This window comes from Chiloscyllium plagiosum, chromosome 24 (genome assembly GCF_004010195.1).
Source record: "Chiloscyllium plagiosum isolate BGI_BamShark_2017 chromosome 24, ASM401019v2, whole genome shotgun sequence".
Classification (NCBI taxonomy): Eukaryota; Metazoa; Chordata; class Chondrichthyes; order Orectolobiformes; family Hemiscylliidae; genus Chiloscyllium; species Chiloscyllium plagiosum.
Genome location: NC_057733.1, coordinates 48,332,604 through 48,351,743, shown reverse-complemented (window position 1 = coordinate 48,351,743; position 19,140 = coordinate 48,332,604). Strand labels below are relative to the sequence as shown.

Below are 19,140 nucleotides of genomic sequence, written 5' to 3'. Positions count from 1 at the left end.
CCACCATGCCTATGCCCACAGTCATTCGGGTTGCTCTTTTCTGTATTCTTTTGATAGCAGCAATGTCCTTTTGTACTGTGACTGCTAGGACTCTGACCAGTAGTCTGAGTGTGACTTTACAATGGTTTATAAAATGGGAGGGTTACCTCGTTTATTTTGGCTCTGATTTACTTCACTCATTGTTCATAGAGTCATACAGCACAAAACAAACCCTTCAGTTTAACTCATCTGCATTGACCAGACATCCCAGTCTGACCTAGTCCCATTTGCCAGTATTTGGCCTATATCCCTCTAAACCCTTCCTATTCATATACTCAATCAGATGCCTTTTAAATGTTATAATTATACCTGCCTCCATCACTTCCTCTGGCAACTTGTTCCATACATGCACCACCCTCCACATGAAAAAGTTGCCCTTTATGTCATTTTAAATCTTTCACCTCTCATCTTAAACCTATGCCCTGTAGTTTTGAATTCTTCAACTCTAGGAAAAAGATCTTGACTATTCATCTATCCATGCCCCTGTTGATTTTATAAACTTCTATAAGGTCACCCTTCCTCCTCTGACAGACCAGGGATAAAAGCCCCAGCCTGTTCAGCCTTGTGTTTTAACTCATCCTCCAGTCCCGGAAACATTCTTTTAAATCTTTTGTGTGCCCTCTCAACATCCTTCCTCCCATATTCATTAGGTTTAGTGTTCATAGTTCCAGTTAGCTTGCGTTAATATTAAGAATTAGAGCTAAAAGAGGGAGAATGGTAGAATTCCTGGCCAATGTAGCCCTATATTATAAAAATTCACTTTGTTGCGCTTTGTGATAAAAACAATTAATTGTGACTTCTGTAAAAGACTGAAATGTTATCAAGAAAGGTACCAAATTGATTCCTGTGGAAGGAGGGATAATTAAACCTGTGACTTATTGCATTGCACAGGCTTATATAAATGATCACATACAGAGGAACCTCGATAATCCGGCATTCAATTGTCTGAATATCGGATTATCTGGCAAGATGGTAAGGTCCCAGTGCTTGGCTAAACTATGTTGTCCAGAATTCGATTAACCGAACAAAATGGTCCCCGCCCATGTCCTGTCTAGCTTCTCAATTGTTAGCATGAGTGTAAAGGGAATTAAAAGAGCACAGATATGCAGATCACACAGAACATGGAAGAAATGGGAGGATAGTGTGCAACTCCAACAGCATATTGACAAATTGTTGGAATGGGTGGATAGGTGACAATGAGGTTCAGTGCAGAGAAGTGTAAGGTGATGCACTTTGGTAGGAAGAACATTGAAAGAAAATATAAAATAGAGAGTACAGTGCTAAAAGGAGTGCAGGTGCAGAGGAACTTAGGTGTATGTGCACAGATCATTGAAAGTAAGCAGGACAAATGGAGTGAGCCACTAATAAAGCATGTAGTGGTCTTGGTTTTAATAATTGAGTCATAAAGTACAAGGGCAAAGAGTTGATGTTGAATTTGTTTAAGACATCGTTAGACCTTAGCTGGAGCATTTTGTACCAGGTTGTGGGCCCCTCATAGGAAAAATATGAATGCATTGGAAACGGTGCAGAAATAATTTACAAGAATCATTCTAGGAATGAGAAACTTCACTTCTGAGGGTAGAGAAGAAGTTGGGGCTGCTCACCTTGGAGAGAAGAGGCTGAGAGGAGATTTGAGAGAAATCTTCAAAATCATGAGTAGATGGGGAGAAGCTGTTCCTGCTCGGAAAAGGATCAGGAACCAAAGGGCACGCGTTTAAAGTGACTCTGTGAGTAGTTAGACCATGAAATGCACTGCCTGGAAATGTTCTGGAGCAAGGTTCAATTCAGGCATTAAAGAGAAATTTGGATTTCTATTTGGATAGAAATAATGTACAAGAGTATGCAGAGAATGCAGGTGATTGGCATTATGAAGTGATGCTTGTTAGAAGAGCTGGTATACTCATGATGGGCCGATTGAAATCCTTCGACATTGAAATAAACAAAAGTAGAAAAAAATCTGTATTGTGCAAGAAATGAATACTTTATTAACTAACTTATTTTGTTGTTTGTCTGGTGCATTGCTTTGCAGTTTCGTATAAGTGCTTATCAAGGTTTGCTCTATTTCCTGTGTGCTAAAGTGACATAATGTTAATAAATCTGTTATAAACCTGTGAAGCACACATAAAGATGACAGAATACCTTTGTCTTTGAAAATTAAAATATGACATGGAATTTTGATTTTTCTCTGTTCATCTGAGTAGTCTTTTATACATAAATAATAATTATATATACTGACTTGATATCAGCCAGCCAGCCATTGTAAAATAAAAGGAAGGGAATATGGCATGGATTGTTGATTCATTGGAAAATGATTATCTAACATTCTGTTTTGTGAGCCTTGTGTGACTTGCCTTAGGATCACAAGGTGAATATATTCATGAAGCTATTTTGAGGATTCTATAGTGAAGGTAAATAGAAAATGGGCAAGAGCATCCCTACTCCTCTCAGAAGACAATGCAACAGATGATTGCTCCTTGACATTGAATAGTTGGGATGAAAGATTTTGATTTATTAGCTCAAACCAACATGAAAGAAATACCATTTTAAGTATAGCAAATAGAAGCCTTGTTCTAAGCAGTCAAATGCTCCTTTTCTGTTATCAGTTCCAGCTACCATGTGAACAGTGCATTCACTGTGCTCTGAGTCGTTGTGTACTTGCAACTCAGGATGGTTTTAATAGCTGGCTCCACAGTGAAGTCTGGCATGTAAAACTTGAATAGGATGAGACTTCCTGTTGACTTTTCTGACATTTGTTCAAGGCGGGAGATGGAGAGGGAATTAAGCCCATCTTATTCCCAGTCCCATGCAAGAGGAAGCTTACGTGCCATGCATACCCAAGCTGGAACAGTACTCAGACTTGGCAGATGCATTTCATCATTGGGAGCACTGATCTTTGCCCTGGAATACCTTAAAATAGAAGTGGCTCTGGTGACAAAAATCATAACCTGCAATTTGTCAGTATTTAGATGTGGATAGTTGAAGTAATTTATGTTGATTTATTTTGTTGAGATGGCTCTAATTTGCCATTTTGAGTAGACTTGCGTTTTTAAAAAGATATTATAGCTATATGAAGCAGTTTAAAATGCATCTCGTTTTCTTGCATGTTATGATGCTCAAATTGCTGTCTGAAAACTTGTTGCATAATTTATTTTTGAATTCAGAAAGTAGATATTTTCCACATTCAGTTCTAAGGCTGTTTTAGAATTGCTTATTCTTAATAGACCTGAATTGTAATCAGCCTGAAATGAAATTTGTCTCTCTCTCTCTCTTCCTGTCTTTTATATTGGGTCTCCTTGAGACTGAAGTAAATTCAGACTAATTTTCACTATTCCTTAATACTAATTGAGCTCCCATGAAATTGAACTGTCTCAGTAATGCTTTAGGGTTATTTTAAGGAGCCTTGGGTTAATGGGACAGACCAAAAAGTACTGCAGTCTGCATTTAATGTATGCTATGTGGAATTCTTGCTATTGATATCATTGGCGTTGGGGAAAGACATAAAAATAGCAAGTATGTAATTTGCCAATGCTGATGTCCACACTTTGGTTCAAAAAATATTTTTCTTTAAAAATAACTTGTACTTAGTTACTGCATTGAGATTTGGTACTGGTTTATACTGAGAAAGATAATCCATATTTGTTCTGTAGTTTGTACTGAGTTTGTAATTTCCAAATTCAGGAAATTAAAATTCGAGCTTAAGTTCAGAAGAATGCCATTATGCAGCATGACTACCCATTCTCTTCCTCCATGAACTCTGCCCCACAACATCCTCCACAACTACCTTTTCCCTCACCCCAAACCACCACCAATACCCAGCTCCTCACATTGTTTTCAGTAAAGAAGTTAGATGTATACGCATGTTGGACAATACTGGCACTTCTGACCTACATAGGCTGCCTCTACTTTGTCTAAACTCATTACTGTAACTTTTTATTTCTTTCTCCCTCATACTTTATCTTGCTTTTCTGTGAATTCATCTGCTTCTTGTTGTAGTGAGTTCAACATTTTTGCCACTCTTTGGCTAAAGACATATTGCCTGAATTCCTGGTAGGATTTATCTTCTAATTAACTCTTAGTTTTTGATGCAATATCAAATGGAAATACTTTCTTTATGTCTATTTGGGACGGTTGACTATCAATCAAGATGAACCAAACAATCTCAAGATCAAAGGCAAGATACACAAGGGCAACAGGGCTATCATTCTACCAGAGCAGATAGTATCCCAATAAGGGATCCCATATTCAAGGGTAAAAGTAATAGCAGAAAAGCTTTGAAGAAAACCGATGAAATTGCTGTTTTAGAAAACTGTAAAAGTTGCAGACTTTAGTAAACTGCTCAAGCAGAGCTGAGTATTTAAAAATAAGATACACTTCAGACTTGGCCATATGCCTTTTCTGAAATGCGTCAAGATTGTCTGACAGGTGGTTAATGGTAAAGTCTGAGGTTTAAAAGGCAGACACTAAAGTTGCATTTGTGGTTTTTTTAAAAAAATGCACCAATGAGATGCATTAGTGTCCAAAGTTATTTTGAAGAAATTTGTGCAATGTTGAAAACATTACAGCGAGTAGTTCCTTTTATGTGTAAATAAAGGAAATGTCTCGAGTATACAGTTTTGTGGTTATAATCATTCATTCTCATCTTCAAAAGTATTTATCAAGTACAGCCAATTTCCATAATATATAAAGTGAAATTATTTTATTCATTTATATAGGCCCTTAACATTGTAAGATATTCCAAATTCTGTGCTCAATATTTTTTGCACAAAAATTAGATTAGTGCTAAAAAGAGTATGTACTCCATCTGCTGCTGATCTGAATATAGGGGCCTGAATTATGTAGTGAGCAGTGAATGTTTGCACTTGCTCAAAGACCTTTTATGTAATTCTGCACTGGAACATCACTGAGAGTAGAGTCTTGTTATAGTATAGTACCTTCTACGGGAAATCGAAGAGCTGTGTGAATGGGTCAAGCAACAGTGCATCACTGACCAATCAGTTTTTAAAAAGTTAGTAAGCCATGCAAAGTCTGAACCAGCAAATCTCAGTTAAGAACATTTAATTGAATTATTCGTTCATTCTGAAAATGGAATGAAGAGGGATAGAAAGTGGAATTTAAAAACAGAAAAGAAAAGTTTAAAAATATTGAAATCTTGAACATCAAATAAAAGTTGAAGGCTTAAATTGATTAGATTAGATTAGATTCCCCACAGTGTGGAAACAGGCCCTCTAGCCCAACAAGTCCACACTGACCCTCCGAAGAGTAACCCACCCAGTCCCAGTTCCCTCTGACGAATGCACCTAACACTTTAGACAGTGGGAGGAAACCAGAGCACCCGGAGGAAACCCACACAGACACGTGGAGAATGTGCAAACTCCACACAGACAGTCGCCCGAGGCTAGAATCAAACTTGGGACCTTGGTGCTGTGAGGCAGCAGTGCTAACCACTGAGCCACCTAAAATATTGGGAGTGCCACATGCAGTTTTAAACTGGCATACTTGGGGAGAGGGGGAGAAAACCTTTCTGCTGAAACTTGGGACACTTATAAAAGCTCACTTTTACTGCTTAAGAGGCTGACAAATATAAATAGTTTTGTCACAATATTAAAAATATCCTTACACCAAATAGTCAAGCCTTTAACTTTTGTCACAAGTTCAGTTTATACTTATCAAGTAAGTATAGGAACTTGTGTGTTTTCTATGCATTTCAATGTGGAGTTTTTGGCAAGATTTTGCTACTCAGAAAAAGAATGGCATGAACAGTAATGGCCTGATTTCCACATTTAACTTTGCATTTAACAATGCAAAACGTTCCTGATTTAATCCTTAAAGTGTGGAAGCAGGCCATTCAGCCCATTGATCCTATCTCAATTACACAGAGCATTGATTACCCTGTTTTAATTGGCACTGCAACGTTTGAGCCACGGTGTACAACTTTACATTTGGCTGTTGCATTACATCTTGAAGATATGTAATTAAGTAATATGTTGATTAGAATAGTTCCAAAGTAACATTGCTATGATTTATAGAGACACAAGTGGGACATCCTCTGAGGAGCAAATGTAAGTTTGTTGTTTTGAATTGATTAATATGGAGTTCATTATTGGTGCACCTCCCACACTGATGGATCATAGATGAAAGGTAGGATTTTTCACAAATCTCACATAAATGTTAAGTGATTATTTTTGGCTAAGTGGATAACTCTCAACATGAGCCCATGTTATAAGACCTGTAATGCTACTAGTATATGCCTGGCTTATTCATAGAATCATCCTGCCACATAATTGGGATGTGTGTGTATTGCAAGCAGTAGAAAGTAGGTTTTTAATCCAAAGAAAAATTACTGTTTGTGTAAAAGTGACTGAAGCAAAGGAAATTTACTTTGAGTTTTAGTCACAGTTGTGACTGTAAGAGGGAGAGAGTAAGACAACAATCAGAATAACTATTTTCAGATGAAATCATATTTCCAATTTTTACAATTTTGGTTCTTTTATCACAGTGGTTTCAATACAGAATGTGGTAACGCCTTTTGAATATGCGAAGAAGCTTAAGATGAGCTGCTTAGCTGATAAGACCAGTTTCAGTGACTATGTTATGACACAGGTGCACCCCAAGGGGCTAACCCAGCTGTGTAAATGTGAATACAAATTTAATCTTCATAAAAAAATGTACAAGCAGTTCTCGAGAAATACTACTATTATTTTCATATTACAAGTCATGACTCCACGATTTTAAAAATTTGGGGCAATTAATGAGCTTTGTTTAAAAAGAAAATCATGCTTTAACATGAATCAGATGTGGAACCCCATTTCACCTTTTATGCAGTTGCTAGTTCCTGTTTTAACAACTCATTTACGGCACAGGATATTACTGTAAAAACATTTCCATTAAAGGAGTGGAAATGATTTGCTTGAAGCCAGTTTCTTTTCTAAAAATGTGTTTGAGTAACTAGGTTATGTGCAATGGTCGCATAACTTTATTGTCCTTCAAATTGGAGCTATTTGAACCTTATTGTTAAAACAATGAATTATAAGTACCTGAAAAACCATCTGTTTATGAGTTGCAGAAGTCTGCAAAAATTGCCAAGAATTTTTAGTTTTATTGCCAGTGGGTAGTACTGAAAAATTCCCTCATTCCTGTGGTCAGCCAGCCATGGATGGTGTCTCAGCCAGGTTGCTAACGCAAACAGCATTTTGTAAGCAATAATATCTTGCCAATAAGTTCATTGGAATATGCTGTGGTACCGAGTTTAGATCAAAGGTGCAGCGATTGGCATGATACCCGTAAATTTGAGATCTCCTTTTCTGTCTTGACAATAGGTGGAAGTAAGAATCAGCAGTTCAGAATTAGCATCACTTTCAGAGTGACCCTGTTTAGTCTATGAATGTGCCTTTTCTCCTACAGCTGCAGCATTAATAAGATTAAGAGTCAGGCTAAAGAAGAGTGCAGATTTGGCAGAATGCTGTTTAAAATTTGTTTTTCCTTCTGTCTTGTACCCTCTCATTGCTCTGCATCAGGGCCCCTGCTGTGAAGTCTTGCAAACTGCACTTAACATTGTTTAAAATAATGCTGCAAATGTGGAAAATATTCCTAATATGAATCAGTTTCATCTCCCTTTGTCACTCAGTGGGAAGTGAAGGAATAAATGTTCTCTCTTTTCTAGGAGAAAAAATATGCAGTAAAAACTGCCTTTCACAACTTGAGAAAACAGTGAAACCATGGGATACTTTTGAAATACTGTATAGTCACAACTGCCATTATCTGTCTTCTCTCCCAATTTCTTTCTTTCTCACGTTTACTGGGAAACATGCATATTAGAAGAGGGGGAAAACTCGAGCAGAGAAGTTTACCTTTTTGATGCATTGACTTTGAAAATAAGCTTTTTTTTAAGCATCCCTACAGTATGGAAACAGGCCCTTTGGCCTAACAAGTCCACACTGACCTTCTGAAGAGTAACCCACCCAGACCCATTCCCCTACCCTATTACTCTACATTTACCCCGACTAATGCATCTAACCTATACACCACTGAACACTATGGGCAATTTACCATGGCCAGTTCACCTAACCTGCACATCTTTGGATTGTAAGAGGAAACCGGAGCACCTGAAGGAAACCCATGCAGACACGGGGAGAATGTGCAAACTCCAAACGGACAGTCGCCTCAGACTGCAGCGTTTTACATCTTTAAACTTATCCCATAATAACTGATTGAAACCAGTGTATAATGCTCTGGGAGCTCTGCTTGTACTTTAAGAACAAAAAGCATACAGGAGCTGAGTTTTACAAGATGCTGCTGGATATACACACACGCACGCATACTAACCCCTTGATTAAAATTGTTGAGGCAATCAAGAACACCCGCCTAAAGAGGCTTGCTGGCAGATCAGAGGCCAGCAACTCTCCATCATTTTGGGGCAGAGGTGTGTAGTGATGACTTTGGGATCTTAACTGGATGCCATGTTCATTTCCTCCCCCCTCAGTTTCCAAGGGCAGCTGTGAGGTGGGTGAAGAGCTGGGTTGAGAATCTATGCACTTGACCTGTTCATTGAGAACTGTTGACGTGACATTGATTGCCTCAACTCCCCACCAAAAGAAAAGCCATTCTAGCCCAACTGTCTACAAACTGACTGCACTCTGCTCTCAGATCCAAACCTGACATTGTAATTATGCAGACAAGGATGGTGCTGTTGTTGTCTGGTGGACCGACCTCTACATTGCAGAGGCTAAGTACCAACTCTCAGATGCCTCTACCTATCTCCCCCTGGACCATGACCCTGCCATGGAATATCAGGCTATTGTGTATGCTACAGTCACTAACCTTAGCTCATCTGGTGATTCCCCCCCACTCCCCCAATGCCTTCAAGCTCACAGTCTCCCAACCCCACACAGCTTGCTTCTGATCCTTTCCCAGAATCCACAAACAGGATTGCCCGAGTGGACCCATTGTTTCTTCCTGATCCTGCCCCACAGAACTCATCTCTTCTGACCTCTACTCAATCTTTTCTCCCCTTTGTCTCAGTCCCTCCCCACTTATATCCACAATTCCTCTGACTGTTTATGTCAGTTTCAGAGTTTCCAGTTTGCGTACTCCAGCCGCCTCCTCTTTACCTTGGACGTGCAATCCCTTGTCTGTCCTCCATCAAGATGGTCTCAGGGCTCTCTGCTCCTTCCTAGAAAAAAAGACCTGAACTGTCCCTATCAACCACCACTCTCCTCCGCCTGGCCAAACGTGTTCTTGCCCTGAGCAACTTCTCTTTTAACTCCCCTCATTTTCTTCAGGTCAGAGGGGTGGCTATAATGCCCACATGGGCTCCAGTTTTGCCTGTCTCTTTGTGGGGTACTGCCTTGTTCCAGTCCTATTCCGGCTCCCAACAACAACTCTTCCTCCGGTATATCAGCATCATTAGTGTTGCTTGCTTCTCTTGTCTGGGTTTGGGAAAAGTTTATCAAATTTGCTTTCAGTTTCCATCCTGCTCTCATCTTCACCTGGTCCATCTCTGACTCCTCCCTTCCGTTCCTTAACATCTGTTTCCATTTCTGGGGTTAGGCTGGCCACCAGCATTCACTACAAACCAACTGACTCCCACAGTTACCTTGACTCTACATCCTCACACCCTGCTTCCTGTATTCCATTCTCCCAGTTCCTCTATCTCTGTCTATCTGTTCTGATGATGCCAACTTCACCTAGAGGCCTCCAAAATGTCACCACCTTCCTCAACCGAGGATTCCCCAGCACTATAGTTGACAGGGCCCTCAGCTGGGTCTGACCCATCTCCCACACTTCAGCCCTAATTCCCTATCTTCCATCCTACAACAGCTATAGGGTCCCCCTTGTTCCCTCACCTACCATCCCACCAGCCAGAAGATCATTAGCTGCCATTTCCGCCATCTCTAGCAGTATGCCACCATTGGGCATACATCTCCCTCCCTTCCCCGTCAGCCTTCTGCAAGGACCATTCCCTCTGGGACACCATGGTCCACTCCTCCTTCAGTCCCAACATTCCTCCACAGCCCCATATCACTTTCCCTGCAACTGCAGTAAGTGTAAACTTGCCCTGTTCATTTCCTCCCTCCTTTGTATCCAAGGGCCCAAACACACCTTCCAGGTAAAGCAGTGCTTTACCTGCACTTCACTGAATCTGGTCTACTGCATTCGCTGCTCACATGTAGTCTCTTCTACATTAGAGAAACAACATGCAGACTGGGCGACTACTTTTCAGAACATCTATGTTCTGTCCGCAAAAAAGACCCTGAGCTTCCAGTTGCCTACCACTTCAACACATTATCATGTTTCCTGACCAACATCTCTGTCTCAGGCTTGCTGCAGTGCTTCAGCGCAACCTGAAAGAACAGCACCTCAGTTTCTGCTTGGGTACCTACAGCCTTCTGGATTCAGTATCAAGTTCAACAAAGTTACATGCTTGAATGCTGGAACGTTTTGAGGATGTAACTAATGAAGTTGATAAGTGATGTGGTATACCTAGACTTTTAGAAAGCTTTTGATAGGGTCCCACATAGAATGTAAAATTAAATTGCATGGGTTTGGGAGGATATGTACTGACATTCACGCCAAGCAAATTCCAGGCAGTGATCGTCATCAGTAAGAGACAATCTAACCACCGTCCTTGACATTCAATGGTGTTACCATTGCTGAATCCCCCATTATCAAAATACCATTGACCAGAAACTCAACTGGACTCACCATACAAATACAGCCACTAAGAGAGCGGGCCAGAAGCTGGAACTACTGTGGCGAGTAACTCACCTCCTTACTGCCTAAAGTCTGTCCACTACCTACAAAAGGCACAAGTCAGGAATGTGATGGTGTACTCCCCACTTGCCTGGATGGGTGCAGCTCCAACAACACTCAAGAAGCTTGATTACCGTCCAGGACAAAGCAGCATGCTTGATTAGCACTACGTTCACAGGCGTCTGCTCCCTCCACTACCAACACTTAGTAGCAGAAATTTGCCAAAGATCCTCAGACAGTACCTTCCAAAGCCATGAACACTTTCATCCAGAAGGACAAGGGCAGCAGATACATGGGAATACCACCACCTTCGAGTTTCCTTCCAAGCCACTCACCATCCTGATTTGGAGATATATCACCATCCCTTCTCTGTTACTGGGTCAAAGTCTTGGAATTCTGTTCCAAGGGCATTGTGGATAAACTCACAGCAGGTGGACTGCAGTTCAAAGTGTGGCACTGGAAAAGCACAGCATGTCAAGCAACATAAAGGAGCAGGAGGATCGATATTTCAGGCATAAACCCTTCATCGGGAGTGTGTGTGGGGAAGGGGCATGAGAGATAAATAGCAGAATACGAGTGGGGGAGTGAGGTAGCTGGAAAGACAATAGGTAGTTGGAGGTGGGGAATGATGTTGATAGGTCGGAGGGGAGGGTGGAGCAGATAGATGGGAAGGAAGATGGACAGGTAGGACAGTTCAATAGGGCGATGCCGAGTTGGAGGTTGGACCTGTGATGAGTTGGGGGGGAATGGAGATGAGGAAACTGGTGAAGTCGACGTTGATGATGTGATACATCTCACCCTCACAAAGCACAGTCCTCCACTCCCTCCGCTCCAACTCTAACCTCACCATTAAGTCAGTGTACAAGGGGGCGCAGTGGTAGTTTGATGCACTGACACCTACACTGCTGAAGCCAGGCACCACCTTACCTTCTACTGTCCCTTCAACAATGCCCTCACCTCCCATCATCAAACCATCATCTCCCAGACCAACCATCACCCCAAGGAATCTCTCATCCACAGCCTCCAACCTCATAGTCCCGGAACCCCACACTGCCTGGTTCTACCTTTTACGCACAATTCACAAACCTGACTGCCTTGGTCGACCCATCATCTCCACCTGCTCCTGCCCCACCGAACTTCTCTCCTCATATCTTGACAGCGACCAGTCCCCTTTGGTCCAGGGACTGCACGTATATTTGGGGCACCACCTATGCCCTCCATCATCTCCATGGCTTTCATTTCCCGGTCCCCAATGCCTCATCTTCACCATGGAAATCTAGTCCATCTGCCAAGAGGTGTAAAACCTTCCATATCTGGCAGAGATCTTCCTGCACATCCAAACACCTCATCTGCTGTGTCCGTTGCTCTCCATGTGGTTTCCTCTACACTGGGGAGACAGGACATCAACTTACAGAATTTTTCAGGGAAAATGTCTAGGAAACAAGCTCTCGCTTTCTTCCTCTTCCGCCGACCCAACCAGTACCCCTCCACCAACATACTCATTTGAGTGGTAGAACAGGTTCTCACCCTGATCAACTTCTCCTTTGAATCCTCCCACTTCTTTCAGACCAAAGGGGTAGCCATGGGCCCCAGCTATGCCTGCGTCTTCATCAGATACATGGAACAGTGCATCTTCCACAGCTACACTGGCAACATCCCCCACATTTTCGTCCGCTGCATTGATGACTTTATTGGCACCACCTCATGTTCCCACGAAGAGGTTGAACAGTTCATCAACTTCACGAACACCTTCCACCCTGACCTCCAGATCATCCGGATCATCTTGGACACCTCCCTCCTCTTCCTGGCCCTCTTTGTCTCCAATGGCAACCTAGTCAACACGGACATCTACTTCAAACCCACTGACTCCCACAGCCACCTGGACTATACCTCCCCCTGGTAAAAACGTCAAGCCTTACTCCCAATTCCGCCGCCTCCGCCGTATCTGCTCTCCGGAGGAGTAGTTCCACGCCAGGGTATCCTGGATGGCCACGTATTTCGAGGACCGCAATTTCCCCTGCCATGTGGTTAACAATGTCTTTCAGTGCATCTCCTCCACTTCCCGTGCCTCTGCCCTTGAGCCCAATGCCTCTCCCGCAACCACAGTAGAATCCCTCTGGTCCTCACCTTTCCCCCCACTAATCTCCAGATACAGTGCATCATCCTGTGCCATTTCTGCCACCTACAATCAGATCCCACCAGCAGAACTATATTTCCCTCCCCACCTCTATCAGCATTCCGCAGAGACCATTTCCTCCAAGACTCCCTCATCAGGTCCACAGCCCACCCCCCACCTCCTTCCAGGGCCCCAAAGGACCCTTCCACATCTGGCAGAGATTTTCCTGCACATCCAAACACCTCATCTTCTGTGTCCATTGCTGTCGATTTAGTCTCCGCTACATTGGAGAGACAGGACATCAACTCATGGAACTTCTCAGGGAAAATCTCTAGGATACAAGCACCAAACAACCCCACTGCCCTGTGGCTGACCACTTCAACTCCCCCTCTGACTCTGGCAAGAACATGCAAGTCCTGGGCCAACTCCTCCACCAAATCAAAGCCATCGAACAACTGGAGGATGATTGCCTCATCTTCCGCCTTGGAACCTTCCAACATCACAGCATCAATATTGACTTCACCAGTTTCCTTATCTCCCCTCTCCCACCTCATCCCAGATCAAACCCTCCAACTTGGCACCGCCATCTTGAAACGTCCTACCTGTCCATCTTCCTTCCCACCTATTCGCTCCAACCTATCACCATCACCCCCCAACCTGCACCGACCTTTTGCCTTCCCAGCTATCTCACTCCCACCCCCACCCCACATTCCTGATGATGGGTGTATGTCCGAAACATTGATTCTCCTGCTCCTCAGATACTGCGTGACCTGCTGTGCTTTTCCAGCGTCACATTTTTAGACTTTGATCTCCAGCATCTGCAGTCCTCACTATCTCCTCATGACAGGTGGACTGCAGAGGTTCAAGACGTCAGCTCATTACCCCCACCTTCTCAAGGGCAGTTAGGGGTGGGCAATAAATGCTGCCCAACCAGCAGTGCCCACAGCCCACAAAAATGAATTTTAAAAAGTATGGATAAAGAACTAGTTAGCGACAGAAAAAGTAAAAATAAATGGTTTATTTCCCAAGTGGCAGCCAGTGATATGTGAGGTACCGCAGGGATCAGTGGTAGGACTCCAGCTGTTCACAATATATAATGTTTTAAATGAGAGAACTGAATGTAATATCACCAAGCTTGCAGATGACACAAAACTGGGTAGGAGGGTGAGTTGTGAGGAGGATGCAGGGACGCTTCAATATGATCTAGACAAGTTGAGAGGGTGCATGGCTTAAGCAGAATAATGTGGATAAATGTGAGATTATCCACTTTAGAAGAAAAAGCAGGAAGACAGATTATTGTTTGAAATGTGATAGTGGAAGGTGCAATGAGTCCTTGTCCACCAGTTGCTGAATGTAGGTGTGGAGGTGCAGCAGGCAGTGAAGAAGGCAGATGCTCCTGTACACAAAACCTCTTCATAGTGAGAGGTTTTGTGTACAGGAGCAGGGATATATTGCTGCAATTCTACAGGGCCTTTCTACAGAGACCACACCTGGAGTATTGTGTGCAGTTTTGATTTCTTTATCTGAGGAAGGGTTTTCTGGCTATGGAGGGAGTGCAGGGAAGGTTTATCAAACTGATTCCTGGGATGGCAAGACTGAAGTATGATTAGATTACTTGGTGTGGAAACAGGCCCCTCGGCCCAACAAGTCCACACCAACCTGCCGAAGTGTAACCCACCCAGACCCATTCCCATACATTTACCCCTTCACCGAACACTATGGGCAATTTAGCATGGCCAATTTACCTAACCTGCACATTTTTGGATTGTGGGAGGAAACCAGAGCACCCAGAGGAAACCCACGCAGACATGGGGAGAATGTGCAAACTCCACACACAGAGTCACCTGAGGCAGGAATTGAACCTGAGTCTCTGACGATGTGAGGCAGCAGTGCTAATCACTGTGCCACCGTGCCGCCCCTATGGAGGGAGACTAGATTGATCAGTACTATATTTACTGGAGTTTACAAGAATGGGTGGAAAAATCTCACAGAAATCTATAAAAGTCTAACGATGAGATGTGATAAAGACAGGAAGAATGTTCCTGTTGACTGTGGAGTCCAGAAGCAGGGATCACAGCCTAAGGATATGAGAGAGGCCATTCAGGACTGAAATGATAAATTTGTTCACCAGAGAATGGTGAGCCTATGAAATTTTCTGCTACAAAGTGTTTGAAGCCAGAATATTGAATGTTTTCAAGAAGGAGTTAGATATAATTCTAATGGTTAAAGGGATCAAATGTTTTGGGAAGACAGCAGGAACAGTGACTTGGATAATCAGCCAAGATCTGGTGGGGCAGACTTAAAGGGCTGAATGGCCTACTCCTCTTGATTTCTATTTTCTCAGTTTACATGGAGGTTGCCCACTTGATTTAACAGTATCCTCCCGACCTCCAAATCCTTTGGTAATAGACTGTAAAATACAGGTCCACCTCTGCTTATCCAACGTTTCTTAATGAAATATCTGTGTTTGAAGTTAATTTGTGAGGAAAAGACTGACCGTTTATGATGCCTGTTTTGTCAACAGCCCCTTGGCATTGTTATCTATATTCATATGTACGAATAGCTACATTAGATAGATATTAAAAAGAGGGAAATTTTATAAACGGCAATTTTTAATATTTCCAATTACAAATTTAAATTGTAGCTATATTTTATTCAATGGGCTGAAGAGTGGCAGATCGAGTTTAATTTTGATAAATGCAAGGTATTACATTTTGGTAAAACAAACAAGGGTAGGACTTGTACAATTAAAAGTTGTACCTTGGATAGTATTGTAGAACAGAGACACCTGGGTTTTAGGTATATAATTCTTTGAAGTTTGCATAACATGAAGGGTGGTTAAGACAGCGTTTAGCATGCTTGCCTTCATTGCTCAGACCCTTGAGTATAGGAGTTGGGACGTCATGTTGAGGTAGTACAAAACATTGGTGAGGTCTCTTGTGGAGTACTGCATTCAGTTCTAGTTGGCCTGTTGTAGGAAGGATACTCCAGTTGGAGAGGGTTCAGAAGAGATTTACCAGCATGTTGCTGGGAGTGGAAGGTTTGAGTTATAAGGGGAAGCTGGATAGGTGTGACCTTTTTCACTGGAGCCGAGGAGATTGAAGGGTGACCTTTATAGAGGTTTATAAAATCATGAGGGATAGATAAGGTGAACGACTTGTGTCTTTTCCCTAGGGTCAGGGATTTCAAGACCTGGGAACATATTTTTAAACTGAGAGGAGAAGGGTTTTAAAGATGTGAGGGGCAACGTTTTCTTTTACACTGAGTGGTTCTTGTGGAATGAACTTCCAGAGAAAGTGATGGCTGTGAATATAGTTACAATATTTAAAAGATACTTAGATGACAAATGAATAAGAACTGTTTGGAGGGATTTGGGGCAAGCACAAGCAGCTGGGGCTAGTTTAATTTAGGATTCTGGTCATGATGGACTGGTTGGACTGAAGCATCTGTTTCTATGCTGTATGACTCCAAGTCTACATTATAATGCTTATAGCTGTACCAGAATCCCCCATTCTAACATAATCTGAGAGCAAAGATAGCTCCTGTCTATAAACCTACATTTTTCTCTTTCTGTCATTCTCCTTATGCTGTGCCTGAGCTCGTCATTTGTGTGATCCATTGTCTGTACCTATGACACAATTCCTCCTAAACTGCTGACCAAACATTTCCCTCCCTAGCTCCCAAGTTTGTTGATGATATAAGTAGCTTCATCTACTATGGTAATGTTCTTCCTTTTATGGCTCTGCTTAAAAGATCAGTCTATTTTCAATTCTTAATTGAAGCTGGCCAGAGTTCTGAGTATTTTCTGTTTTGATTTCAAAAGTTCACTCACTGTTGCTAATGTTAGCATTGTTTTTTGAGTCACCTTGTCCAATATCATGAAATACTAGAAAATTAAACTGAAGTAATTGTTAGGAAGATTACTCAATGTTGTATCTCTTCAGTGAACCCCACCCAGTTTGTCTAAATTTTATCCAAATGTTTTTGCGTTTGGAAAGGTATCCATTATTTTAAGAGCAAGAAAGCTTCTTGCTTCAGTGATATATTCTAAAACTGTGTAGTGAGAGTGCCACAATGAAATCATTCCTTTTTAAATATGCAATAAATTTTAATATGTCAGTATGCTTTTGACAGATAAGTTTGAAGACATATTTGTTTTTTCAATGTTGCACTTATTACCTTAATTATAAAAAGGATTTTTCTTGAAAAAATTGCTAAATCAAATGATTATCTCTACAGTATGGTAGAAACTATGAGCAAGGATCTGACTGAAGTTTATTTTAGTAGTACCTTCATTGGAGTGTATCTCTCTTTCTGGCACGCATTTATAACCTGCATTGAAGTATGGTGTTTAGATCAGCTTCAAACCTTTCTTCTTCCTTTTTGCTTTTGTTTCTCCATCCAGTCGTCAGAATCACCTAAAAGAGCAACAGCAGCAACAGCCACCACCAGCACCTCCAATCCTCCTGCCTGATGAAGCTGAATGCCTGACTGTGCCAAGATATAAACGAGACCTGGTCCAGAAGCTCAAGATCCTCAGGCAAGAACTCTCTCAGCAACAGCCTCAGGCTGGCCACTGTCGAATTGAAGTTTCCAGGGAAGAGATATTTGAGGTATAGAGATTGTCTCCTTTTATTCTCTTCTTTGAAACGGCAGAAACTGCCCTGATGTAACTTGCAGCTTTAAAGTTTTTGATCAATTCCAGGTATGTTGGTAATTCTGCAAAATAAACTATGAAACCTCGACATGACTCAACTAAGAGTGTAGGAGCAGCACCTGGCATATCCAAAAATGAGATGTAAACCTGGTGAAGCTGCAGTTTGGGCTTGCTTGCATGTCAAACAGTAAAAGCAATAATTGAAAGTCAGAGCCTGCCATGTATGATGGACAATTAAAACATCTAACTGAAGGATGAGTCTCCACAAATATTCCTATCTTTAAGGAGCTTGGCATATCCTTGCAAAAGGTAAGGCTGTAGTATTTGCATCAATCTTCAATCAGAAGTACAGAGTGGCTAATCCATCCCACCCCACTAGTTATAAGCCAATTTGATTCACTCCACGTGATATCAGGAAACAGCTAAAGGCATTGGTAACTGCAAAGTCCATGGGCCTTGACAACATTCCAAAAACAGTACTGAAGATTTGTTCCAGCACTTGTCACACCTCAGCTGAGCTGTTTCAAAAGAACTGTGATGCTAGCATCCACCCAGCAATGTGAAAAAATGCAACTTGATCATTTATCACCCCTTCAGTATACTCTCAATCAGAAATGAAGAGATGGCAGATGCTATGAAGCAGCATTTACTTAGTAATAACCTGCTCTCTGACACTTTAGTTTGGGTTCCACCAGGACCACTGAACTCATTAAACTCTTGATTCAAAAGGAACAAAAGAACTGGAGTCCATGGGGCAGTGAGTGTGACAGACCTTGACATCAAGGCCCTTGCAAATTGGAGTCAGTGTTACTTGAGGGACACTCCTTGCTGATATATGAGCATTCAATTACCAAAGCAGCCCATGTTCAAATGCAGCAAGACCTGGATAACATTTATGGCATACAAGTGCCAGGCAGTGTCCATCTCCCACTAGAGATTATTTAACCATGGCTCCTTGATATTCAATGGCATTGCCATCACTGATTGATTGCTCCACTATCAACATCCTGGGGCTACCATTTATTGACCAGAACCTCATTCCTGATGAAGAGCTTATGCCTGAAACATAACTGTCCTGCTCCTCAGATGTAGCTTGTCCTGCTGTGCTTTTTCAGCGCCACACTTTTCGACTCTGATCTCCTGCATCTGCGGTCCTTACTTTCTCCCAAAACCTTAAACGGACTAGCCATATAGATACTATGGTTAGGCTAGGAATCCTGCTGTGGTTCTGTTCGCCGAGCTGGAAGTTTTTGTTGCAAACGTTTCGTCCCCTGTCTAGGTGACATCCTCAGTGCTTGGGAGCCTCCTGTGAAGCGCTTCTGTGGTGTTTCCTCCGGCATTTATAGTGGCCTGTCCCTGCCGCTTCCGATTGTCAGTTTCAGCTGTCCGCTGTAGTGGCCGGTATATTGGGTCCAGGTCTATGTGTTTGTTGATGGAGTTTGTGGATGAGTGCCATGCTTCTAGGAATTCCCTGGCTGTTCTTTGTTTCGCTTGCCCTATAATGGTAGTGTTGTCCCAGTCAAATTCATGTTGTTTGTCGTCTGCGTGTGTGGCTACTAGGATAGCTGGTCGTGCCGTT

General features: G+C 42.2%; 1 protein-coding gene across 3 annotated transcripts in view; it reads left to right on the top strand.

Annotated features, from left to right (window-relative positions):
* The window catches only part of smurf2 (SMAD specific E3 ubiquitin protein ligase 2), a 297,299-nt gene that overhangs the window by 237,903 nt on the left and 40,256 nt on the right, over window positions 1-19,140 (top strand). For all 3 annotated transcript variants that reach the window (XM_043715043.1, XM_043715044.1, XM_043715042.1), the window contains one exon: window positions 17,310-17,517. In XM_043715043.1, the coding sequence (XP_043570978.1) occupies window positions 17,310-17,517 (208 nt within the window). The remainder of the gene's footprint in view (window positions 1-17,309; window positions 17,518-19,140) is intronic.